The sequence below is a fragment of the Bubalus bubalis genome, chromosome 14 (assembly GCF_019923935.1).
Source record: "Bubalus bubalis isolate 160015118507 breed Murrah chromosome 14, NDDB_SH_1, whole genome shotgun sequence".
Taxonomy (NCBI): Eukaryota; Metazoa; Chordata; class Mammalia; order Artiodactyla; family Bovidae; genus Bubalus; species Bubalus bubalis.
The window spans coordinates 18,348,579-18,373,919 of record NC_059170.1 but is presented as its reverse complement, the minus strand read 5'-3'; the positions used below and the strand labels follow the sequence as shown (position 1 = coordinate 18,373,919).

Below are 25,341 nucleotides of genomic sequence, written 5' to 3'. Positions count from 1 at the left end.
AGATTGCAGCCTTGGCACTGGGCACCAAAAGCCAAGTGGAATTTTGATAGCTGTGGGGGGAAGGGCACCCCCTCTCCTGGGCCAGAGGGAAGGGAAATCGGGACGTGTTTGAAGAACGGGTGGTCTGGTGTGCCTGCAGCAGATGGTGCAGGGGGCTGGGGGCGCTGGGAGGTGACTCAGAAAGTCAGCTTGTCTTTGGGTCTTTGGCAAAACTCTGGAATCTGCCAGGCCTGAGCTCTAGTCGCAGCTCCACTATGTCCTAGCCACGTCCCCTTGGGCTCTCACTTAGCTGATCTGAGCCTCAGTTTCCTCATTTGTAAAGTGTGGCCAAGCGCGCCTGTCTCAAGGAGACCACGTTAGGGTTGTTACATAAAGAACCTAGTGCAGTGCTGGCATGCCACAGGGACTCGGCTAACATCACTTTCCTTCCAAGGAGCCTGGACGCTCCAGGAACCTTTGCGGGTATTTGATCTGCATGGGGCCTGCATTGGGGCAGGACAGAACCGGGTCTGGGAAGGTCCCTTTGGTAAGAACCACGAGGAAGGGACGGGCTCAGCTTTGCAGGAAAGACATCAGCCCTCTGGACCTGGAGGGCTGGGGAGGGAGGGAGGTTGAAACCACACTAAGCTGTGCCCCCGGCTGGTTTCGGGAGGAGCAGCTTAGGGTGCGGAACGCCATGGGGTGGGGGAAGGGCATGAGTTTGGTTTGCAGCTTCAGAAGTTTAAGATGAAGGACTCATCTCCCTTCAGTCATTCTGAAGGTTGCGCAGCTTCGTCTTTGTGCATCTGGCTTTTTTTTTTTTTTCCCTTTTGCATAATTTCCTTTGGATGAATCCGCATCAGAGCTTCTTCCATAATAGCAGCAAATTGGGACTAAGTGCCCAACAATAGGGGAATGATTGAGAGCGTTTTGGAACATCCAGTGGATAAAATAATATGCAGCCGTGAACAGCCGCAGAAATACTTACCCTCGAAGCGTATGGAGCTGTGCACTCGTCAGGTTCCTCGGCATCTTTTCTTCAATTCATTTCATGTCGCTGTGACAGAGGCGGGACAAGGGTTAGAGCCTTCCCGCGCGTGAAAGATTCAGGCTAGGCTGTCATCTCTTGGAGGGCAGTGCTTATGTTTTATTCATTGTTATGTCCTCAGCGCGTGGCTGAGTGGTTTGCAAATGCTTGTCTGGTGAAAGAATTGATGGAGTGGGCAAAGCAGACGGCAAGTGACTTGTCCAAGGTCATGCAGGTAGGAAGACCAGGACCAGGGTCTTCTCATCCCTACTTGGCACATTCTTCTCACTCACCGCTCAGTATCTGGGAGGGGAGTAGGATGGAGAGGTGCGCAGCGAGGACTGGAGACAGACCAGGGCATAAGTCTCATTTCTGTCCTTAGAGATGTGAGGACTTGGCAAGTCAGTTCATCTTCTTAAGCCTCAATTTCCCCATCTGTAATATGGATAATCCAAGTACCTGTTTTTAAGCTTGTCATCAAGATTAAATGATTTCGGGTATGTAAGATCCTTAGCATAGGAACTAGCACACAGAGAAGTACCTAGCAATGTTAGATGTGATGATACTGATGATATAATAATGTGGAAATATTTCTGATATAGTAAATGTTTGTTTTTTTGTTTTTTTTTTTTTGCCGTGCTGTGGGGCACGTGGGATCTTAGTTCCCCAATCAGGGATCGAACCCACCCCTCCTGCAGTGGAAGCTTGGAGTCTTAACCACTGGACTGCTAGGAAGGTCCCCCGATACAATTTAATGTTAAATGGAAAAAAACCCCAAACCATGAGCACTCAGATTAAAGTGATATAAAATTAGATCTGACCATAGGTACAGATTGGAAGAGAGCAGGCGGAAATAGCAGGTACTATGGGGAATGAATGACTGACCCAGACAAACCTTTTTAAAAATACTTACTTTTTCTTGTTTTAATTACAAAAGAATTATGTGAGAAATCCTAATCATTCAAAAGCATATTCTTTCCTTGTTTTCCCAACCAAAATCCTTCTCTCCAGAGGTAGCCAGTGACAACAGGATGGTGCCTAGAATTTTTTCCATGCCTACATAAACAATAAGCATACAAACTGGAACGGGACCATAAATTACATTATTGTTTTACAAGTTAGATTTTTTTCATTCTATATGCCAACATCTTTCTGTGTCAGTGCATCTAAACCCCATCCCCCAAATGTTCACACTAGATATGTAATACTTTAGTAATTCCTTTTTCACAGGATAAATCCTAGTTCATTTGGCCATCAGCAGAGGGTTGATGGACATTTAAAGTTGTTTCCAATTTTACTCTATTCTAAATAACGCTGGCCATGAACTCTCGTAGTGTTTAAACAAGAAAATCAAGTGAGAGAGATTGAGAAACTGTAAGATTGCGCAGGGTTGCTGGGAAGGGTTCCCTGCTTCTCTGGGCTTCTTTCCCCTCCTCACCTCCCTTCTCAGCGGAGCCCCAAGGGCCAAGGACACCGATCCAAAGCCATGTTTGTTACTGCGGTTCCCCGCTCCCTCTCACCAACTGCTGATCGGTGAGGTCCAAGCGAAGTGATGATGAGAAAAGGATCCTTTAGACTGTAAAGCACCCGGCATGTGGGAGGGGTTGATACTGCTGTTATTATTTCCACATCCAGAGCAACAGTAGCTTTGGTTACACGGTTGACAGCAAGTGGGATGTAGCAGGTTTGAGGGGGAAGAGCATGGAGCCGTGAGCCAGCAGACCTGGGTCCGAGTCCCTGCTCAACTCGAGCTGACAAGCCATGTGACCTTGGCCAGCGCCGCCTGCTGGGGGAATAAACCCACCCATCTCATGTGGCCCTGGTGGAACTCAAAGGTGACAAAGCCCGGAAGGCACCCAGCTCATGGTCCGGCTCTCAGAGGGTGTCCCGCTCCAGGGAGGTCTCCTCTGCCTCTGCAGTCATCTGTGTGGACCAAGTAGGAGGCTTTTCTCCTTTCTGATGCCGTTTACTCTGCAGTTTGGGCATGTCACGTGGTCCCCGGCCTACAATGGCACACCAGTTTGTGGCTCCGTGGTGGCACGTGAGACCTTTGGGCAAGAAGCCAGTGCTGACGGGTGGCAGCCTCTTCACATGGCTTGATTTTATTTAATGTGGTGCCCATGGGTACCGCCGGCCTCTGACAAATTGCCGTCTCCGCCCTGCCGCGTAGGAATGACTGCGGGCCCAGCTCCTGTTTCTACCCCTCGAGCTCCATCAGAGGCCTGGCTGGGAGGGCGGCACAGTCCCCCTCCTCCCTCCTCACGGGTGGTCATTTCATTCATGTCCACCTGGAGATTGTCACTCAAGGAAGTGAATGTTCTGTACTGGGGAGATCCCAATGGGAGTTAACATCATCCCCAGAGGGAGAAGAATAAATCTTAATAGCCTCTCTTTCTCTTGCTGTATTTTTTCTTTTAATTCTTTTCTTTTTCTTTTCTGACTCCAAAAGTAGTACAGGCTCATAGTAGGAAAATGGTGTAAGAGAACCCCCTAAAAAGCCAAGAAAACAAAAGTCTGTAATTTCTGCTCTTGTTAACCTTTGAGCCTTTAGACGATGAGAATTTCTAATATTTCTTGAGTACTCACTGTGGGCTTTCGCTTGTAAGTGCTTTACGAGCCAAATTCAGTTTGGTCTAATTCAGTTTTCTTAGTAAACCTAGTAAGTGGGTAGGATTATCATCGTGGATTTACAGATGAAGACACTGAGGCCCAGTGAGATTAAGGGAGAATGCAAGGTCTCCTGGTCGCCTAGTCTGTCCTTAACCATTAGACTAGACTGCCTCTTTCCAATTTCTCCTCCCCTGCCTCTCTAGTTCGTGTTATCTATTTAGCGTCAGGTGGTATATCAGTCACAGGTGGCGCTAGTGGTAAAGAACCTGCCTGTCTGCAGGAGACAGAGACTCAGGTTCAATCCCTAGGTCAGGAAGATCCCCTGGAGGAGGAAGAAATGGCAACCCACTCCAGTATTCTTGTCTGAAGAATCCCATGGCCAGAGGAGCCTGGCGGGCTACAGTCCATCAGGTCGAAAAAGAGTCAGACGTGACTGAAGCGGCTTAGCACACAGCACGGTGTATCAGTCAGATTCTGGCAGAAAACAGAAAACAGAAAAAAGATCCATTCAGATGCTTTAACTTGGAGATGTTAAGAAAGCTGTGGGCAGGGTTAAGGGAACCCACGAGGGGGACCCACAAACTCACGGTGACAGAAACTATTAGCTCCCTTCGGCCTGAATGAACAGAGGGAGGGAATAGTGTAACTGGGCTTGTGCATGGAGCTGTCACAGAGCCGCTCAGCCACCACTAGAACCACACGGAGGGCGACTGGGGAGATATACCTCCCCCCTCTGCTTCCACTCTCTGACCTCCTGCCAGTGCCTCCCATTGACCAAAGGCAACCAGAGGTCAGCAGGCAAAGGAGTTCAAAGGACAGTCCAAAAGCTCAGCCTCCTGGCTCTTTGAGTGGGACATGGTTCTGAGGGTGCAAATGGGGATCAACAGCCCAGGAATTGGTCCTAGGGGAATGGGAAAGATGTGCTCCATGACTTCCCCAAAAGAAAGGATGATCTTGGTAACCGTGATCATTGAAAACATCTTTCAGAACAGAAGACTCTCACTTTCTGCCTAGCGTTCTCTTTGTTTTGGCATTTTCCACACCCTGTTCCTTCTTCCTCTCTCCACTCCTTCCTACTGTGAGTTCCTGCCTGGTACAGAATTCCCACAACCGTCTGGACAGAAGTTGTCAGTGTCTCAGATTTAGAAGAGAGCCTTCGTGGCTGGGGAGTGATTGTTCATGACCGTGGATACTCGTGGCTGTGCGTGCCCTCATGCGGTTCCACTGCAGTGCATATGTATGCAAAGACACGCTTCCAGAACACATGTCATAAACATCTGTGATACACGCTCCCTTGTCTTTAGCGTGACTGTAACTTTTGCATTTCAAAGTCCTTTTGTTCTCTGAAACATCCTTTTTCTCTACAGGGCCCTGCTCTGAAGTGTGCGATTAGGGCCTCTCCTCCCTGTTTAACAGATGGAGAAACTGATGCTCACAAAGGGGAAGTGACTCGCCCAAGACCCATCAGATAGGAAGTGGCAGAACTGAAACAAGAAACGGTGGTCCTGATTCTAACTTCAGCTCTTCTCAGTGTATTTACCTTTTAATCTTGGGAAGTTTTTCCTTAGCCAGTTTTACCCCTGGAAGAAATTAGTACAGACGAACCCTCTGAGGCTGCTGGAATGTCATGTAGTGGGATGGACTTCGGAGTCAGAGAGTCTTGGCACAGTCTTATGACCTTGGGCAAATCGGTAGGCATCTTTGGGCCCATGTGTCTTCATCAGTCAAATAAGGATGATAATATCAGGAGTTTGGATGGAAAAGTCAGCTGCTTTTCCATCCAAAAGTCTGATAAGTTGTCAGGACAGGCTGGCTGGCTGGTAGCCAGGAAGGCTCCTGAGGTGAGTGCAGCCCAGGTCTTTTGACTTGTCTCATTGCTGTTCCATCCACCCATCACCCATGTGTTTTTCCATTTATCCATCTGACCCCAGGCTTCGTGGGTTTGAATTCTGACACTGCTGTTTACTAGCTGCACAATCTTGGGCCAGTTAGTTCACTTCTCAGTGCTTTAGTTCCTTCTTTTGTAAAATGGAGATATTGAGAGGACCTATTATGGGTTATTATGAAGATTAAATGATGTAAAATGCTTAGATCAGGGCCTGGTAAATAGCAAACTCTATAAATGTTAGCTTTGTCATTGTTATTTATCAAGAACTGCTCTAAACCCTGGGGAAAATGGCAAATGAGGCAGATAAAGGTTTTTTGTTGTTGTCTTTTGGCCATGCCGCACAGCTTGTAGAATCTTAGTTTCCTGACCAGGGATCGAACCCAGGCCCGTTGCAGTGGATGCATGGGAGTCCTAACCACTGGACCACCAAGGAATTTCCAAGACATAAAGTTTTGTCTTTGTGGAGTTTACATTCTAGAGAAGGAGTAGAAACAATTTGTGAACTTATGAAGAAACACATGCTTGCTTCATGGGCATAAAGTTTCTTTTTGATGGGTGGTAAAAATTTTTGAAAGTGGAGAGTAGTGTTTGTTATACAACACTGTGAATGTAATTATTGTCCCGAATTGTTACACTTAAAGGTGGTTAAGATGGCAAAAACAGAATAAAGCAAAACCAGAAAACCAGCTGTAACCAAAAAAAAAAAAAAGGAAAGAGTGGCCCACTTTAGACAGAGTGGTCAAGAGGCACATAAACTGAGATCCGAAGGGTGACAGCTACCAAGAGACAGGGGACAAGCCCACCTTCCACACGGAGGGAGCAATAAGGGCAAAGCCCCAAGACAGGGGCAAGCCTGGCGTGACTGAGGCGCAGACAGAAAATCTGTGTCTCCCTTCTGTCACGATGATGGTGGCAGTAGGGGAGCTAAGCAGAGGCCTTATGCAGGGACCTGGAGCTTTGGTAAGGAACTTGCATTTTATTTTGATGGGAGGTCATTGGGGGTTTTAAAGAGGACATCCATTTGGACCGTAACTGTGGCTCCTCTGTGGAGAATAAGCCCTAGGAGAGCCTACGTGGCTAAAGGGACCATGGAAGAGATGGAGCCGCCATGCAGACAGGAGCTGAGAGTGGGTTGGACCTGGGTGGAAGTAGAGCTGGAAAAAAAGAACAAATCTAATTTACTGGACTCAGAGATGCTGAGTCACGCTAACCCTGGTGGGAGAGCTTGATGTATAAACCAATCGATTCACTTTTAATGTCGGGGTACAACCACAGGCCAAGTGGGTGTTGCCTCTTCTGGGCAGAGACACCCTCTCCCTCTAGGCGGCCCAGATGGAAAGCCACAGCGTCTGAAGCCTGCTTAGTGCCCCCGGAAAGCGAGCCCGGGGAGCCAGCCTGTGGTTGCAATGTTGAAGAGTGTCAGAGGCTGACAGGCTGCTGAGCTGGCCCCAAAGGGGGCCAGGCGAGCACGCTGGGCCTTACTGGGCCCCTCACCTCCAGACAGGACTGGCGCAGGCCCTGTCAGCATTTCCTTCTTTGGCTGACCTTTCCCTTTTCTAATCCTGTGCGTTTGGGTTTTCATATGTTAGTGTCATCAGTCAGGCTTTGCTGGCCTCTGTTTCTCTCTCCATCTGTTCTGGGTGGGCACTTCTTTTTTTGTTTTTGTTTTTTTAGTTGTTGTTGGGTTTAGTTGTGTGTGTGTGTGTTTTGGCCTCATCATGTAGCACGTGGAATCTTAGTTCCCCCACCATGGCCCAGGGATTGAACCTGTGCCCCCTGCAGTGGAAGCACCAAGTCTTAACCACTGGACCACCAGGGATGTCTCAGGGTGGGCACTTCTAAACCCCAGCTTCGCAGACCACTTCCCACTCTGGCTTCCCATTACTGCTTGTCATTCTGGATCTTCTCAGGGTTGTTTTATTCGGTGCCCTCTTTATGCTACTTTCCCGAATCTCCATCACCCCCCTGAGAAGGAGGGAGGAATATCTCTGTGTTAGGGTTGAGATGACCTAAGCTCAGAGGAGTGAAGTCACTTGCCCAGTGTCCCAGAGGGAGCTAGTGGGGGAGGGTTCTAGGTCTCACTGACCTGGGTCTGCCTCTGGCCCTGCTGCCCTGCATGGAGGGGTCCATGGGATGACTATGCATAGGGTCTTTGATGCTAGGCCTGGCCTGCAATGGCTCGGTGACAGGAGTCTTACCCTTTGAAGCAGAGTAACATTTCTGAGTTTTGCAAAGCTGCCGCCCCCCACACCGCCCCCCACCCCATCCACCTCCAGCTTCTTCATTTCTCCCTGACTCAAACCTATTCCTCCTGCCAGCCTGTGTGGAGCTCACATTTATAGGCTTCTTGTTCCAAGAAGTCAAGTTGTCAACGCCAGGACTTCACTGGTGGTCCAGTGGCTAAGATTCCATGCTCGCAACACAGGGGGCCAGAGTTCAATTCCCGGTCAGGGAACTAGATCCCACATATGGCAACTAAGAGTCTGCATGCCACAACTAAGACTCAGTGCAGCCAAATAACTAAATATGAAAAAAAAAAAAACAAGAGGTCAAGACTCCCTGTCCTCCTCACATCCCTGCTTGTTCCCACATCTGAGCATTTGCCCACATGGTGACCTAGTCCAAATGTCCTCCCTGCCATCACCTGTCTAGAGTCTCCCTTTTTTCAAAACCTAACTCCAGCTCACCCTGCACTCCCTACCCTATAAGTCTTCCTTGGAAACCCCAGGCCATACTGCTAATCACCAGGTCCTAGAACCTTCTAGAGGCTGAAATGTACACGGGCAAATCTATGTCACATTCTGGGTGAGTATCAACCTCCCATGTGGCAGGGAGCTCCATGGGAACCAGCTCATGGTCCTCTGGGTCCGCTACAGTGCCTGGCCAGCTTGGCCGCCCAGTGAGTTCCATCAGTCTGTGCTGACCTGGTCCTGGGCAGAACTGTGCCCATGTGACTGGCTGTGGCAGAAGCCAAAGTCAGGTTCTTGGCTCACTTTCTGGGCCCCAGTGAGAGAACCATGCCATTATCCCCAGACTTGTGAGATGAAGAAGGTTCTCCTCATCACAGATTTAAAAAATAATAATGTGATTTTTCTTTTTAATTCACAAATTTTCTTTTAGGTTTAAACAGATTTTATTTATCTCTGTCTCATCCTGTCATACCAGACCATGTGCATTGGAAACATTTATTTTTTGACTTCTAGTTGTTTTTTTAAAATCATTCAAGAAATCTCCAAGTGTAGTAGAGAAAAATGAGAACTACAGTTAAACAGAAAGAAGAAACAAAATAATTTGTCTACCCGCCTTCTAGAAACAGCCATAGTTAATATTTTGCTGAATTTTCTTTTTTTCTTAAAATATTTATTTCTTTGGCTGCACCTGGTCTTATTTATAGCACTCGGGATCTCTAGTTACAGCATGAGAACTCTTAGTTGTGGCGTGGGGAAATCTAGTTTTCCCTAACCAGGGATTGAACCTGGTCCCCCTGCATTGGGAGTGCAGAGTCTTAGTCACTGGACCACCAGGGAAGTCCCCTTTGCTGAATTTTCTGTATCTGTACGTGTATATTAGGTAAAAGAGGGTCGATCTATACAAACTGTTGTGTGTCATGCTTTTCACTCAGGTGTCCTCCGTGATTTTGTACATCACGTCTTTTCACTCTCTAGAGCAGACACGCCATCTTTTATCTCACCAGCCCCTGGCCACAGGGTTTGTCCGTGGCTCATGCCGCTGCCTTGGCTCCCAGCCCGGGGCTGAGTGCTTTCTCCTCCTCTGAGATTCTGTTGAGGTTTGCCTGAGGCATCAGAGTGCAGCGGGAAGAATAATGGACCCGGAGCTGGGGTCTGGGGAGTCAGGAGGCTGGGTGAGGAGGAGAGTGGGTGGGAGGGACCAGGGAAAACCTGTCTGAGGAAATGACTGTTGCTTGAGCCCCTTTTGCTCTCTGGCTCTCACCTGTAAAAGAAGAGGAGGAGACTGAATTATCTCAGAAGCTTCCAGCTCCTCTCATCTGTGGGTTCTGCCAGCACCGAGCAGTCATGCCAGCAGCCTCTGCTGGAGACCTGGGCAGTGAAAGCCTGGGATATTTATTTAAGATTACTTGGCTGGCTATTTCCAAGACAATGCAGGCCCTGGTGAAGGTTCAGCGAGTCCAGGCTGAAATCAGACTGAAGCAGAGGCAGGAGGAGATGTCCTGGAGCCTCTGGGCTGCCTGAACCCATGAGGGGTGTGTGGATTCTGCTTCTCCCAGCACAAAATATACAGATTACTCTGTGGATTTTTTTTTGAAGCAAAATTAAGCAGGCATTTATTTGAAGAGTTCTTCCCTGTAGGCCTTATCTAGCATAATGTCTGATATCTCCAGTGCAGGCTTAGAAGAAATCCAGATCGGGCAGATTCATCTCAGTTTGACCTCATGAGGCTGTGCGCCACCCCCCCAGAGCAGCTCTGTGGCTTTGTGTTCTGGCACTGAGTCAGCACTTAGCGTCATGTAAGCCACAGAGCTTTTATTTAACGATGGCTTTAAGTTATAACCATAAAGCCCAGGGTAATGATGTGAGTGGAAAGCATTTCTGGGTGGGGATGAGGCCACGTGGACCAAGGCCTTCCCTTCCTCCTCATCTTCTTAACAACAGCATCCATAACACCAGACCTTCTCATTTGCGCTACAAGCTCCAGCTTACCAAGCGCTCGGCTCATTATCCATAAGGTGGGGAGTGAGGATGCTCATGACCTATCTTGGGCCCTGGAGACGTTGGGTGGCTGAGTGGGGGTGCTCAGGGCCCTTGACTTTCTGTTCAGTGCCCTTTGCTTTGGGCGGGGCTGGTGGCTCCTAAAGGCGGTGGGGGTAATAAGATGGGGGCTTGGAGCATGTGCTCAGCCCAGGGTGGATCCTGTATCTGTCTGCATCTGCCTGTCAAAGGCCCCCACGGTGGGTGGGGTGGGGGAGGGACCTGCCAAATCTCATCTGGATCTTTCTCTTTTAAAGTGATGGATTCAGAGGAAGGCTCTAGACTCAGCAGGTGAGGGTTCCTGCTCATTTCTGTTTCCAGGTTTTAGCTCCAAACTGTTGTTGTTGTTTTTTTTTTTTTTTTGAGAGGTGTGTTTTCACCGAAGGGGGTCAGAAATGGCTTCTTTTGCTTTCCTAAAAACAAACAACTTGTGAGTTAAATATATGTATATATGTGTGTGTGTGTGTGTGTGTGTGTGTGTGTGTGTGTATTTTTAAAATTATACAAGTAATTCCAAAGTATATGAAGTTAAAAATGAAGTTCCCTCTCTTATCATGCCCTATGGAACTCTCTTTTTCTCCTCTACCTACTTCCGAATTATTGACCTCTCTTAACAGCTTAGTGAGTATCCTTCCAGATCTTTTACTACATGCGTACAAGCACTAAGATGTTGAGATTGTTGGGGTTTATAAGGACCTACTGCCCAGCTGCTCTTTGGAATAAGCAAATTGCAAAGAGAGAAAAGGAGAGAAAGAGAGAATGGTGTGGTACCATTTATATATATAAATTTTATAATATAATTATATATAAATATATTACAAAATATAATATATAATATAAATTTTAAATATAATTTAAATATAATATAAAATTATATTATATATAATTATATATATATTTTTTATATATATAAGTGGGACCATGCCATTCTCTCTCTCTCTCTTTTTCTCTCTTTGCAATTTGCTTATTCCAAAGAGCAGCTGGGCAGTAGGTCCTTGATTCTCTGAAATCTCATTTCCTGCTTCAAGGGGGAAATGATAAGAATAGTCTGTTGCAGAGATAATTTCTGAGTCCCTCACTTTTGGGATGAGTCCTAGTGAGATGAACTGACTGCCCATTTGTAGCAGACGTGGGGCCTGAGCCCAGATCTCTGTCTTTGACATCATCAGGGCTATGCATTTGTTAAGAGGACCTGTCTTACCCTTTAGATCCATCCTGACCGCATCCCCATGGAGTCAGGGGGCAGCAGTTATTGAGGCTTGGGCCATGAAGAGCCTTGCCTAATGTCGGGGCTGGAAGGACTGGGAGCCTGGGGCTCTTTGGGTCGAGTTCAGTTTATCCAGCACTGGCTGAGGGGCTGCCGTGTGCCAGGTGGTGTGATAGGAGGGACAGCCGGGCCCAGGGCCTGCCTGCAGGTGGTCCCTGACTGTCCCTGGTGCTCTTGGCAGAGTGGGGCCCCCTGGAGAGACTCTCCTTGTCCCCAGGAAGGGCCCTGATTCCAGACCTGGGCCAAGAGACTGGAGTCCCTGAGGAGCTATATGGGCAAAGGGTGGGTGGGGGTCTGTGACCTCGGCTGCTGCCGCTGACCCCTCACTTCTCTGGGCTCTCTCCCCGTCCTCCCTTCCTCTGTCTCTCCCTCCTCCCCCTTCTCTCTGTGGCTCTTTGTCCATTTGTCTCCATCTGTCTCTCTCGGCGTGTGGTTCCTGTCCCCCTCGCTCTGTTCTGTCATGCCCTCGCTGCCCCTCTCTCTCATCACATTCTCTCTCCTTCATGCCAATGCAGGCGTGCTGGTCACCATGACAACAGAGACAGGCCCTGATTCTGAGGTGAAGAAGGCTCAGGAGGAGGCCCCGCAGCAGCCTGAAGCAGCCGCCGCAGCGACCACCCCTGTGACCCCCGCGGGCCACGGCCATCTCGAGGCCAACTCCAATGAGAAGCAGCCGCCCCAGCAGGACGCTCGGCCTGCAGAACAGGTGTGTGCCCGGGAGCGGGGAAAGAAGGGAACCGGGGTGTACTGTTGACCCACGACGTGCCGAGCACTGTGCAGGGGCCATCGTGTTTGTTTTTACATTTTATTCTCCAGGACCTCAGGAGATAACTATTCATTTCCCCACGTTACAGTGGGGGAAACAGAGCCTCAGCAGGATGGAGTCACATTGCTATAAAGTGCTGTGTGCTTCGTCGCTCAGTCATGTCCAACTCTTTGTGACCCTGTGGACTGCAGTCCGCCAGGCTCCTCTGTCCATGGGGATTCTCCAGGCAAGAATACTGGAGGAGGGCCATGCCCTCCTCCAGGAGATCTTCCCAACCCAGGGATCAAACCCAGGTCTCCCACATTGCAGGTGGATTCTTTGCCATCTGAGCCACCAGGGAAGCATAAAGTGACAGAAGTGCAAGTCAAATCTGTGTCTATCTATCTGTCTATATATATTGACTGCATCGCATGGCATGCAGGATCTTAGTTCCCTGACCAGGGACTGAACCCACGCCTTCTGCAGTTGAAACATGGAGTCTTAACCACTGGACTGCCAGGGAAGTCCCAAGTCAAATCTAGATCTGATGTTGAAAACTCTGTATTCCTTCAACCTTATTTTCCTATTCCCTCAAGCTGTCCATTCTAGCTGGGCAGGCCTGGTGTGACTCCAGAGCAAAATTCATCATCTAAAGAGACAAGAAGGGGCTTCCCTAGTGGTCCAGTGGTTAAGAATATGCTTTCCAATGCAAGGGACACAGGTTTGATCCCTGGTAAAGAAACTAAAATCCCACATGCACAGAGCAGCTAAGCCCACACTGCAGTTAAAGAGCCTGCTCACTGCAACAAAGACCTAGCACAGTCAAAAAAGAAAAACTTAAAACAAAGAAAAGAATAAAGAGAAAAAGGACTTGGTGGGGAGTGGGGGGTCATCTAGCCATTGAATTCACACCTCCCTTAATTCACTACAGGACTAGAGAGGGAAGGGGCCCAGCCAAGATCATTGAGGTTATCCGTTGCAGAGTTAGGACTGATATGCAGGGCTCTGACCTCCCTTCCTTCCATTAGGTCAGTCCTAGCCACTGGTGGCTCAGTGGTAAAGAACCCACCTGCCAATGCAGGAGACTCGGATTCGATCCCTGGGTCAGGAAGATCCCCTGGAGAAGGAAATGGCAAGGCATTCCAGTATTCTTGCCTGGGACATCCCATTGACAGAGGACCCCGGCAGGGGCTACAATCCATGGGGTTGCAAACAAGTTGAACACAACTTAGTGACTAAACAACAACAAAACCTCATGCTTGGCCCAGTGACAGACTGGGAAGGAGGAGACCAAGCCCTGATAACTCATACACTGTTCGTTCTAAGGAGAAAGGATAGCTCTGGCCTCTGGGTTTGGTTCTGTGGGATGCTTCTGCCTGCAGGGGAGCAGTGGACCCCTCTTATGAACCCACCCATTGTACGCAGTGCTGACTCTCCTCCTGCACCTTAGACGGGGGTGTCACCTGGGGGTGTTCTTAGAGGGCCATGGCTCTCATTTTGGAGTCTGTCTTAGCTCCAGCTGCTTCCTCATTGCATCTCATTTGGATGAAATGCTATGGTTTCAAGCTCATTGACCAAATCCTTCCCTTGGTTGGACCTGCAGAGCCTAGACATGGAGGAGAAGGACTACGGGGAGGCCGATGGCCTGTCAGAGAGGACCACACCCAGCAAGGCCCAGAAGTCACCCCAGAAGATTGCCAAGAAGTACAAGAGCGCCGTCTGCCGAGTCACTCTGCTCGATGCTTCTGAGTATGAGTGCGAGGTGGAGGTAGGGAGCCACAGCCCAGCCCCAGCCCACTGGCCTCGGAGCCAGGACAGGCCTCTGGGCACTCAGCCTGGGCCAAGCCAGAGGGCATCCATTCTTAATGGAGGCCTGGACCGACTGCCATGTAGATGATAGGCCAGCCCTCCTTTGCCTAGACCCTGTCACCAAGGCCCAGAGAGGGCTCTTATGATTGTACATAGAATTAGATGAGGCTCAGGCCTGGCACCAGGAAAAGCCTTCTTAGGGTGGCTGTACCTTGGGTAGGATTCACTGTCTAGGGGCTGATCTGTAGCCTGGTAGGACCTGGGCTCTTCTATCTTACCCTGTAGATACCGAGGTTTCGACTAGAATCATTTTCATGTATTTATTGGATGGGGAGAGGGGTTCTCCCTGTGAACCACCCTGTCCAGGGTGCCAGGACAAACTGGTCACTCGAGGGTTCCATGGTAAGGTGTCCCCCAGGCATAGGGAGGCGGCGCATGGGAAGGACTGCTCCCCACAGGCTTTGTAGAAACCCCGTGGCATGGTTCTGTCCCCTAGTGGGTGGCAGGGAGGACACCTCTTCTCTGGGGTCAGCCCTCCTGGCTCCACATTTAGCGTCTCCCTTTCCTATGTTGGCTGGAACTCCCACTCAAATTCTGAACTCTGACTGCCCCCTTAGAGGTTCTGCCCCCGTCCAGGTGCCATTCCTGGCCCGTCCACACATATGGAAGAGTCCAGAGGGTAGCCTTACTGCTGAGAGTTACAAGAGCCACCAGTTTCCCCCTACCCCACCCCAGCCTCTGAGCCCTGGTCTTAAGGGACTGACTGACTTCTAAGCTCTGGGAGGCTGGTTCTGTCTTCTTTTCAGGGTTGGGGTTTCTGTCTTTTTTTTTTTTTTTTTGATGTTTATTTCTTCCACAGAAGGGTTTCAGGGTGGATATCCTGGCCAAAAGAGAGGGATATCCTCTCCCTCTTCTCTTCTGCCCATGCTGGCCCCAGGGTGCTGTTTCAGCTGCCCTAGGAGAGTGTGAGGGTTTGACCGAGGCCGCTTTCTCTGAAGGCCTCCTTCAAGAGAGGAGGCCAAAAACCCAAAAATCCCTTGGTTTTTCAGCCATTCCCACAGTCAGGCCTGATCCTAGTGACTCTGCCAGACCTTGCAGGGACCTCACCACCTCCCTGGAGCCCCCTGCCTCTTTGGGTAGTGACTGCTTCACTTGCCTCTGCTGGTGCTCGTCTTCACACCTGTGGATTGGGTACCCACAAGTTCTGGGCTTTGTCCTTCCTAATCCTCAGGCCTGGATGGTGCCCAGAGAGGTACCACACGTGGATGATGGGAGCTAGGGGAGAAGGTGACTCCCACAGTGCTGCTTCCATCTGAAGCTGGTTTAGGCACTGTGACCGCCTGAAGAAACTCTCTTGCTGCTTGGATGGGGGTGCCCCCTTAGTATAAGGGGAGGGACCCTGGAGGAGAGTTACTCTGTGATACTGAGTCCCAGGCCCTCCCCTTCTCCCCTGCCCACAGCCGTGACCTGTCAGGCAACTTGTCTCTTCCTCTCACATCCAAAGTTCAGATTTTTGGTTTTCTCCTCCTTGGATCCAACTTAGACTGTTTCTCTTACTCACTGTGCAGGAAGGAGAAGTTAGTCACACCCTGACCCCACTCCGGCTTCCCCCCAAGAAGATTAAGTGCTAGGAGGACCCCAGGAGGGCTTGGACAAAGGCAGTGGATGGGCTGGGATTAGTGTTCCCCCAGGGTCCCTTTGGACTTGGTGAGCAGAGCCCGGTGGGAGACAGGAGCTCTGAGATCCTCCCCAGATGCTGGAAGCCTCTTAGGAGTTTTCATGTCGTCCTGGTGGAGCCTGGGGCACCTCCCCGCCCCACCCTGACATGTGTTCCAGCCTCATGGCATCTCTGCTTCTCTCTCTAGAAACACGGCCGGGGCCAGGTGCTGTTTGACCTGGTCTGTGAGCACCTCAACCTCTTGGAGAAGGACTACTTTGGCCTGACCTTCTGTGATGCCGACAGTCAGAAGGTACCTGGGCTGGGGAGCGGAGTTGGCTGGAAGGTCTGCTGCGGGGACACGTCTTCTCTTAAGCCTCCATTGGCCTGGCTGCATCCTATGGCTTCCATCAATCCTCAGACCTTCATTAGGCACCTTGTCTTTTTTGGGGGGATGTAGAACCATTTTTAAAGTCTTTATTGAATTTGTTTCAATACTGCTTCTGTTTTGTTTTGGTTTTTTGGCTGCGGGGCATGTGGGATTTTAAATCCCCTATCAGGGATCTAACCCGCATGCCTGCATTGGAAGGTGACCTCTTAACCACTGGACTGCCAAGGAAGTCCCCACTAGGCACCTCCTGTTTGCGCAACCCCAGGATTCATCCATCCCTGTCTATCCTCAGTTCTTTGTCTCCCCTGTGTGCTGGTCCTTCCTTGGGACCTGCAGGTCAGCCCCAGATGAGTATCTGGAGAGCCATGACGTGGCTTCCTGGGGAAATAACCCTGGTGCCTCCTCCCCACCCTTGGGACGCTCCTATCTGAATTTCCTCCTTCGCACCCATGCCAGCTGCATTATCTGTTCACCTTGCTGCCTCAGGGCAATGCCAGGCCCAGGGCCCCAGGGCCCCAGTCCTGCCTGAAGCCAGGCCTCATTCCCTCACCTCCCAGTCCCAAGGGAAATGACCCAGACTGCTCACCCAGGGAAGGCTGTTCCCTGCTGGGGCGCTGTCTGCAGGGCACTTCAGGATATTTCTGTCTCCTCACCCTACCCACATCCCCTCTCCCAGCTCCCTCTAAGGACCTCTTGTCTTCTCCTGCAGAACTGGCTGGACCCCTCCAAGGAAATCAAGAAGCAGATCCGGAGTGAGTGACCTGCCTTGGTGGGAACGTGGTGGGGACTCCATCCTCCTTGGGGAAATGCATTCAGACCCATGAGTTCATTTGCTCAGCGTGGCAGATCTTAGGGAAGGCAGGGTATTATTGTAGAGACGAGGAGCCTGAAGCCTGGATGAGAGGAATGACTGTCTGGAGTCACTTAGCATGTTAGCGGAGGAGTATTCAGGATGTCAGCCCTAGGCAGCCCAGATCTGCAAGCCCAGAAGGGACTTACAGAGTCATCCAAGACAAGGGGGCAAACCGATGGCCCTCAGAACAGCCACCCTCCTGTGCGGGGCCAGTGTTGTCTTGGCTGATCAGTGACCTTTGACTCAGAATCCTTGTCTGCACTGCACTCTAGGCTGCTGCCAACTGATCGGTGGTGAACGTGTCCTGTATTTAATAATGAGTAACTGAGGCCCTGAAAAAGGCAGTTAAAGATCACAGAGTGAGGTATTGGCCACGCCAGGTCTCCAGCCCTGGCCTCCCAATACCATCCTGCACTCTTTTCAAGGCCTGGAGCAAAGACAGATGAGCAGGCCAACAACCTGTCTTTTCTGGCCCAGAGGGGAAAGCAAGGCATATTGGGAGGGACAGGGAAGCCTTCAAATGGCAGAAGGGAGAGGTAGGTGGCCTCAGCCAGGGGGACATGCAGTAGGTGGGGACTTGGAGCCTGGAGGCAGAGATGCCTCCACCAGGGGCTCCGCCCCCTTGGCTGTGCTTGGGCTCCCTGGTCCCCTGGCTGGAAGGCTATAGCCGAGCCTGTTGCCATGACAGCAGGCAGCTGGGTCTAGGGATGCCAGCTGACTATGCAGGAGGGGGCTTGAGGATTCTTCCTGTAGCCTCCTGTCAGTTGGAGACAAAGAGGCAGGCTCGCAGATAGAGCCCTCTCCTCTGGGGCCAGCAGGGTCCCAGGCCTGGCCTTCAGGCTCTCCGCAGAAATGTCAGCCCCGCCGGGAAGCCTGCCTCTCATGCCTGAGAGGGTCAGAACACATGCCGGTGGCTGAGAGTATTTGAGATGGACCAGGACTTTTGAAACGCGAAGCTGCTGATAGAATCTTTGGGTCTCAGCTCCCTCCCAGGGCAGGGAGTCGGATCTCCTCAAGTTATTGCGAAGCAGAGCTGCCTCCTTCAGTCCCTGTTCCTTTCCCCAGTTTCTACTCAGTCATCCCAGTTCTGTCTTCCAGGGCTCCGTGGAACAATTTGTTTATCCCCTACTCTACCCTCCCCATCATGTGGCTTGTGGAATCTTCCCCAACCAGGAATTGAGCCCAGGCCCTCAGCAGTAGGGTGCAGAATCTTAACCACTGGACCACCTGGGAATTCCCTGTCCCCTTTCTTGATTTGTGACAGCCCCAGCCTTCTGAAGCTGGCATCTGAGTTCTGATGTCCTGGCCTTCAGAGTTTGGTATATTTCCTCCTGAATCTCAGTGCCCATCACTCAGGGCACTGGGGGCGATTCCTCTACCTCTCCGGATTCCTGCATCTCCCTAGCAAGTGGGTTAATGATTCCTGCCTCGCTAGGTGGTGATGAAGTTTCTATGATGTGAGTGTGGACAACAGCCAGCACAGAGTAGGTTCTTCACAAAGTAGGAGGCAATCTGGTGTGATGGTTAAAAGGGCAGACATGGATCAGACTGCCTGGATTTGAATCCTGACTCCATCACTACTTCTTGTGTTAGTTAATTGTTCTCTACTTCATCATTTATAAAGTGCGGGTCACCCTTATAGTTAGGGTTCTTGTGAGGATTAAATGAGTTATTAGGTGTTTAATACCTAGAACGTGCTTGCACACAGTAACACCCAGTTTGTTTTAGCCATTATTATTATTATTGTTAATTATTGCCATTATTTTTTCTCTTTCTCTCTTTTTTTTGGCTGCACTGCATCGCTTGCAGGAGCTTAGCTTCCTGGGCAGGAATTGAACCCAGTGAAAGCCCGGAATCCTAACCATAGGCCACCAGGGAACTCCTCCATTATTATTCTTGAGGCAGGAATTGTTTCCCCTTGAGGAGTCAGCTGTGGTCAGGAACCTAAGCTGTGGGGTCTTGGGATCAGAGGCTAGACTTGTTTTCTACCACTGACTGGCTGGGTGATCCTGGGAGGATGACTTAACCTCTCAAAATCTTCATCTATTAAAAGAAAAGTGTACCTCAGGATCATTATAAAGATTAAATTCCAAAAAAACACATAGAAAGTTCTTAGCAAGCCAAGCAACCAGCACTTAGTAAGTTTGGGAGACACGACAGCTATGAAGATGGTGATGACCACAGGGACAGGATGGTAGTGAAGGTGTGGTCACCAGCCCTTCCTGGCCATGGCCATGTCCTGGATGGGCCTTGCTTTCTCACTTTGTCAGGGGTCCTTTTTTTAAAAGCTGAATTAATTAATTAAAAAAATATTCATTTATTTTGGCATGCCAGGTGTTAGTTGTGGCATACAGAATCTTTGATCTTCATTGTTGCATGAGAACTCTTAGTTACAGCATGTGGGATCTAGTTCCCTAACCAGGGATTGAACCTGGGCCCCCTGCATTGGGAGCATGAAATCTTAGCCAGTGGACCACTGAGGAAGTCCCTGTTGGGGGTTCTTTTAGAACTTGGAGCCCCAAATACTCCACTGGGGCCGTCTGACCATTGTCCTGGACTATGGCCTTTCATCAAGGCCTCCTCCCTTCCCACCCCTGCTTCTTAAGTGGTCATCCCTTTTCTTGGCTCGCAGAGCTTTCCTCCAGCTAAAACCTCAGCCTTTATTTTTCTTTACTTTTTAAATGTGTACCATTGATTTTTCGCAGCTAAATGTGGAGGTTAACATTTATCCCAGTGAAATGTTTTTTGTTACTTTTAGCCCATTATATTTGCCTTTCAGTCTCGTTTATAATCCATTTGAGATGGAGTCAACATCAGATAGGACAGAGTTTTGCAAAGTCTGTTCTGAGAAACATTACTATGGGAGGAGGCCCTGTGACAAATGGATGCAGCAGGTCAAATGGGCTTTGGAAACTCCTGAATGCATGTCCCCCCTTTAAGAGGTGCAAGGCACAGTAGCAGAGTGAGAGCTCTGAGAAACCCAAAGTCAGGAAACCTGTTTAATGTGGTACTTTCTAGATTAGCTATCTTCCCATTAATGTCCTGGGCACAGACTTTGGTGTAGAGGAGAGTGGGCTCTGAAGCCAGGTGGCCAGGGTGGGTCTGAACCTTAGCATTGCCACTTCCTAGCTGGTGACCTTGGACTGACTGGCCATTTTGCTACCTGGGCCTCACCATCCTCATTTACACAATGGGGTGATCGTAGGACTTGTTTAATGGGCTGTTGTGAGGTTTAATGAAGTGATGTTTGTAAAGTATTTAACAGCATGTCTAGCACGTACCATTGGTTTTCTTTCTTTCTACCTTCCTTCCCACTGCTAGTTCACAAGTTTTTTAATCTGGGCCTCAGTCTCCTCGTCTGTCAAGTGGGAATAATGTTCCAGGCTTTCTTATGGGTTTGTCCTAAGATTGCAGTTACGGGAAAACTTTGAAAAATTGCCCATGAGATGGTACATCTGGGCCACCCACTGGGAAGATGGGGCCTCTCTGATCTCTTCTCCCACCTGCTCCTCTCAGGCAGCCCCTGGAATTTTGCCTTCACAGTCAAGTTCTACCCTCCTGACCCTGCCCAGCTGACAGAAGACATCACAAGGTGAGGGCTGGGGAGGGGCGGTGCTGGAGGGGGATGGACACAGGGCCCTGGGAGACACGAGATGGAATATGGGTACACAGTGCAGAGTGCAAACCCAGATGCCCACTGAGGCCATGCAGACAGCATCAACAAGGGAATCCGACTCAGTGCAAGAGAGAGTGATACAAGCACAGTGGTCTATGCAGTGAATCCTTGACTTCGGAGGGGGAGGTGTCATAGGGTGCAGAGGGGCTCAGTGGGAGTTCAAGAGGACAGAGCCCACCTAAAACGGTCCCTATTCCCCTCGGCAATCACATGGGCATCAGGCCCTATTGTTGGAGGAAAGCTAGATTTGAGAGTAAAAGCCACAATTTTAAAATGCTGGTGACTCATTGAAACTTTCAAAGCATATGGTGTGGGCCATCTCTGGGTAGGATAAGCCAGACACATCTGAAGGCTGATGGGCTGGGTGGACCACCCGGTTTTGACTATGGGGATAAGGAGGGATTAGAACACAGATGCCTTTGAAAGTGGAAGTTTGGTCCTGTGTGTTACTCTGCACACGCACACGTCTGAAGTATGGGAGTCAAATGGGGCGTGTGACATCCCCAGGGAGGCAAGCCCAGGCTGCTGGAGTGAATTTGGATTGTGGATGCAGGCCTTGTGCCTCAGGGCCAGTAGATAAGAAGGCTTGAGGATTAGAAGAGGGTGTGAAGCATCCCTCATGGGGCTCAGCCTGCCTCTGGAACCCAAAACAGGGAGAGCACTTTCTCTTTATCTAAGTGTGTTAGTTGCTTCAGTCATGTCCGACTCTTTGCGATGCCATGGACTGTAGCCTGCCAAGCTCCTCTGTCCATGGAATTCTCCAGGCAAGAATACTGGAGTGAGTTGCCATTTCCTCCTCCATCTCTTTATCTAAGCCCCTTCCAAAGAGATAGTCTTACTTCTTGATATCCTGGGGCTGTGTCACGCCTACCACAAATAGGATGTGGTTTGGAGCTACTAAGCCAGTCCCTGTCTCCCACTGGGTCCCTCTCTAATCTCTGCCACTTGCCAAGCAATCAGCCAAGGTCAAATACTGACTCTGGTCTTGGGAGATAAAACAGATGTTCCTGGAATAGATCAAATCTGAGGCCTTGGCCTCATTAGCCCTGCTCTAATTCCTGAGGTCAGCTTGGGGCCAGGGTGGCAGCAGCAGGGTCTAAACTTCATTCCTGAAAGGGCTGAGAGCTTTAGACCAAGACAACCCCCACCCTTCTTGGTCTTGCCCACTGGTGCCTCCCCTCTTTGTTCCTGGACATTGGGACACCAGGAAAGAAGTTAGCCCTGCCCAGTATGGATGGCCTCAGGGAATGGGGTTGGTAGTAGCAACTATTTAGGTGTTTATTTCTTGGCGCACTGTGTGGCATGCAGAATCTTAGTTCCCCAACCAGGGATCAAACCTGTACGCCCTGCAGTGGAAACCAGCGGACTACCAAGGAAGTCCCTGTGGCAGCTGTTTAGCAAAAAATATTTAAACCCCAAATAAACTGGTCAAAATGACAAAGTGACTGGGATGAAAGACAAGTCTGTGTACTTGGCAATGATTTCTGAATTTGGAGACTTTTGAATGAAATGCCCATAAGCCCACCCCCGGTGCCTGTGATGTTTGAGCTGCTGCTGATTCTGAACCTCAGCCTTGCCTCTGAGCATACACTGAGGCTGCATGTACTTTTTGCCAGAGCTTCTGACTGCAAGATAATGTCACAGAGCAGTACAAACTACTTAAAAATAAAAGTCACTTAAAAGATACAAGTAATTGAAAAAAAAAAGGGTGAGACATGGCAAAGTGGTCAGGGAGGTACTGCAGGCTGAGAATGAACTGGAACATTAAAAAAAATACACAGTAACTTAAAAAGCAATAAAAAATTTGTTTGAAATCGTTCTAAAAATGGTAAAATCATCCAAGTGTGCATGAAAGTTATAAAAAGTCTTGAAAGTTATAAAAGTGGTTGGAAATGTTTCTTCTGAGCCAGTTTGGTTTTTGACAATTTACTTAGAGCTGTAGCCAAATTAAAAAGTTCTGAGACTACATCGGCAAACAGGTTTTTCCGGATGGTGGATTATGGTACAGAAGTTAAAATGAATAAAATCAAGTCGCACGTGCTGACATGGGAAGGGCTCTAAGGCACCCAGCTGAGTGTGAGAAGCAAGTGAGCTGCACAGTCAGATGTTGCATTTGCTAGATTTACCTGCTAAAAACTCCCCATTAATGGAAACCACGTGCATTTTTTAAAACTTTATTTTATTGAAGTATAGTTTCTTTACAATGTTGTGTTAATTTTTGCTGTACAGCAAAGTAATTCAGTTATATGCACACACACACATGTATTTTCTTTTACGTGTTCTTTTCCATTACGGTTTATTACAGGTAATAGTTCCCCATGCTATCCAGTAGGACCTTGTTGTCTTTCTATTCGGTGTGTATTAATCATAGTTGGCACCCGCGAATCTGCAGCTCCCACTCCGTTCCTCCGGTACCACCCCTCCCCTTTGGCAACCAAGTCTGTTCTCTGTCTGTGAGTCTCTTTCTGTTTTGCAGATAAGTTCATTTGTGCCATATTTTAGATTCCACATAGAAGTGTTATCATGCGGTATGTCTTTCTCTTTCTGACTTACTTTACTTAGTATGATACTCTCTAGATCCATCCATGTTGCAGCAAATAGCATTATTTCATTCTTTTTTATGGCTGAGTAGTATTCCATTGTATTTGGTTGGCCAAAAAGTTCATTTGGGCTTTTCTGTAATGTCCTGTGGAAAAACCCAAATGAACGTTTTGGCCAGCCCAATACACCACATCTTCTTCATCCGCTCATCTGCTGGCGGGTATTTAGGTTGTTTCCATGTCTTGGCTACTGTGAGTAGTGTTGGCTTTGAACATAGGAGTGCATGCATCTTTTTGAATTATATTTTTTCTGAATATATGCCCTGAAGTGGGATTGCTAGATCATATGGCAACTCTATTTTTAATTTTTAGAGGAAGCACCATACTGTTTTCCATAGTGGCTGCACCAATTCACTTTCCCAACAACAGTCTAGGAGGGATCCCTTTTCTTCACACCCTCTCTAGTATTTGTTATTTGTAGACTTTTTAATGATGGCCATTCTGACTAGTGTGAGGTGGTACCTCATTGTAGTTTTGATTTGCATTTCCCTAATATTTAGTGACGATGAGCATCTTTTCATGCGCCTATTGGCCATCTATATGTCTTCTTTGGAGAAATGTCTATTTAGGTCTTCTGCCCATGTTTTGATTGGGTTTTTTTTTTAACTAGGTTATATGAGCTGTTTGTATATTTTGGAGATTAAGCCCCTGTTGGTGGCATCATTTGCAAATATTCTCTCCCAGTCCATAGATTGTCTTTTTGTTTTGTTGATGGTTTCCTTTGCTGTGCAAAAGCTTATAAACTTGATTAGGTCCCATTTGTTTAGTTCTGTTTTTCTATTGCCATGGGAGATTGACCTAGGAAAACATTGGTATGATTTATGTCTGAGAATGTCTTGCCTATGTTCTTTTCTAGGAATTTTACAGTGTCATTTCTTATATTTAAGTCTTTAAGCCATTTTGAGTTTATTTTTGTGTATGTTGTGAGGGCATGTTCCAATTTCATTGATACATGTGGCTGTCCAGCTTTCCCAACACCACTTGCTGAAGAGACTGTCTTTTCCCCATTGTATTTTCTTGCCTCCTTTGTCAAAGATTAATTGACCATATAGGTATGTGGGTTTAGTTCTGGTCTCTCTAGTCTGTTCTGTTGATCCATATGTCTTTTTCTGTGCCAATATCATGCTGTTTTGATTACGGTAGCTTTGTGTATTGTCTGAAGTCTGGGGAGGGTTATACCTCCTGCTTTGTTCTTTTTCCTCAGGATTTGGCAATTCTGGATCTTGCAAATTATAGGATTATTTATTCTAGTTCTGTGAAAAATGTCACAGGTAATTTGATAGGAATTGAATTAAATATTTAGATTGGTTTGGCTAGTATGGCCATTTTAACAACGTTCATTCTTCTAATTGTGAGTATGAGATGTCTTTTCATTTCTTTGAATCATCTCTGATTTCTTTTATTAATGTTTTATAGTTTCAACATATAAGTCTTTTACCTCTCTGACCAGGTTTATTCTTGTTGGTTTTTTTTTTTTTGGATGCAGATTCTAAAGGGGATTTGGTTTTTTACATTCCTTTTCTGATATTTCATTGTTAAAGTGTAAAGAAATGCAACCAATTCCTGTATGTTAATCTTGTATTTTGCTACCTTGCTGAATTCATTTATCAGTTTTAGTAGTTTTTATGAGGAGTCTTTAGGATTTTCTATATATAGTATCATGTCATCTGCATATAATGACAGTTTTATCTTTTCCCTACCAATTTGGATACATTTTATTTCTTTTTCTTATCTGATTGCTGTGGTTAGAACTTCTATTCAATATTATGTTGAATAGAATTGGTGAGGTGGGCATCTGTGCTTGTTCCAGATTTTAGTGGGAAGGCTTTCAGCTTTTCAGCATTGAATATCATATTGGCTGTGGGTTTGTCATAAATAACCTTTATTATGTTGAGATATGTTCCCTCTATACCCACTTTCTTAGGATTTTTTTTTATCATGAATGGATGTTGAACTTTATCAAATGCTTTTTCTGAATTTAAGAAGACGATCATGTGAAAATTACAAACATTTCTAGATGTCCATGGAGGAAAAAGGTCTAAACACCACAGGGATAACAGGAGTAACCTCTGGGGGAGGGGATTAGGACTGAGGATGAATATAAAGAGGAAA

The 25,341-nt window shown here is 48.2% G+C and overlaps 1 protein-coding gene and 1 non-coding gene across 15 annotated transcripts in view; one reads left to right on the top strand and one right to left on the bottom strand.

Moving 5' to 3' along the window:
- EPB41L1 (erythrocyte membrane protein band 4.1 like 1) overlaps positions 1 to 25,341 on the top strand; it is a 137,606-nt gene that overhangs the window by 68,124 nt on the left and 44,141 nt on the right. For all 14 annotated transcript variants that reach the window (XM_006072457.4, XM_006072456.4, XM_025263539.3 and 11 more), the window contains 5 exons: positions 12,014 to 12,204; positions 13,847 to 14,011; positions 15,918 to 16,022; positions 16,810 to 16,852; positions 20,470 to 20,545. In XM_006072457.4, the coding sequence (XP_006072519.3) occupies positions 12,028 to 12,204; positions 13,847 to 14,011; positions 15,918 to 16,022; positions 16,810 to 16,852; positions 20,470 to 20,545 (566 nt within the window). In that variant the 5' untranslated portion in view covers positions 12,014 to 12,027. Of the gene's footprint in view, positions 1 to 12,013; positions 12,205 to 13,846; positions 14,012 to 15,917; positions 16,023 to 16,809; positions 16,853 to 20,469; positions 20,546 to 25,341 lie in introns of those variants that run through there.
- TRNAG-CCC lies at positions 8,959 to 9,031 on the bottom strand. Its single transcript has one exon. It is a non-coding gene; the product is annotated as a tRNA-Gly (tRNA).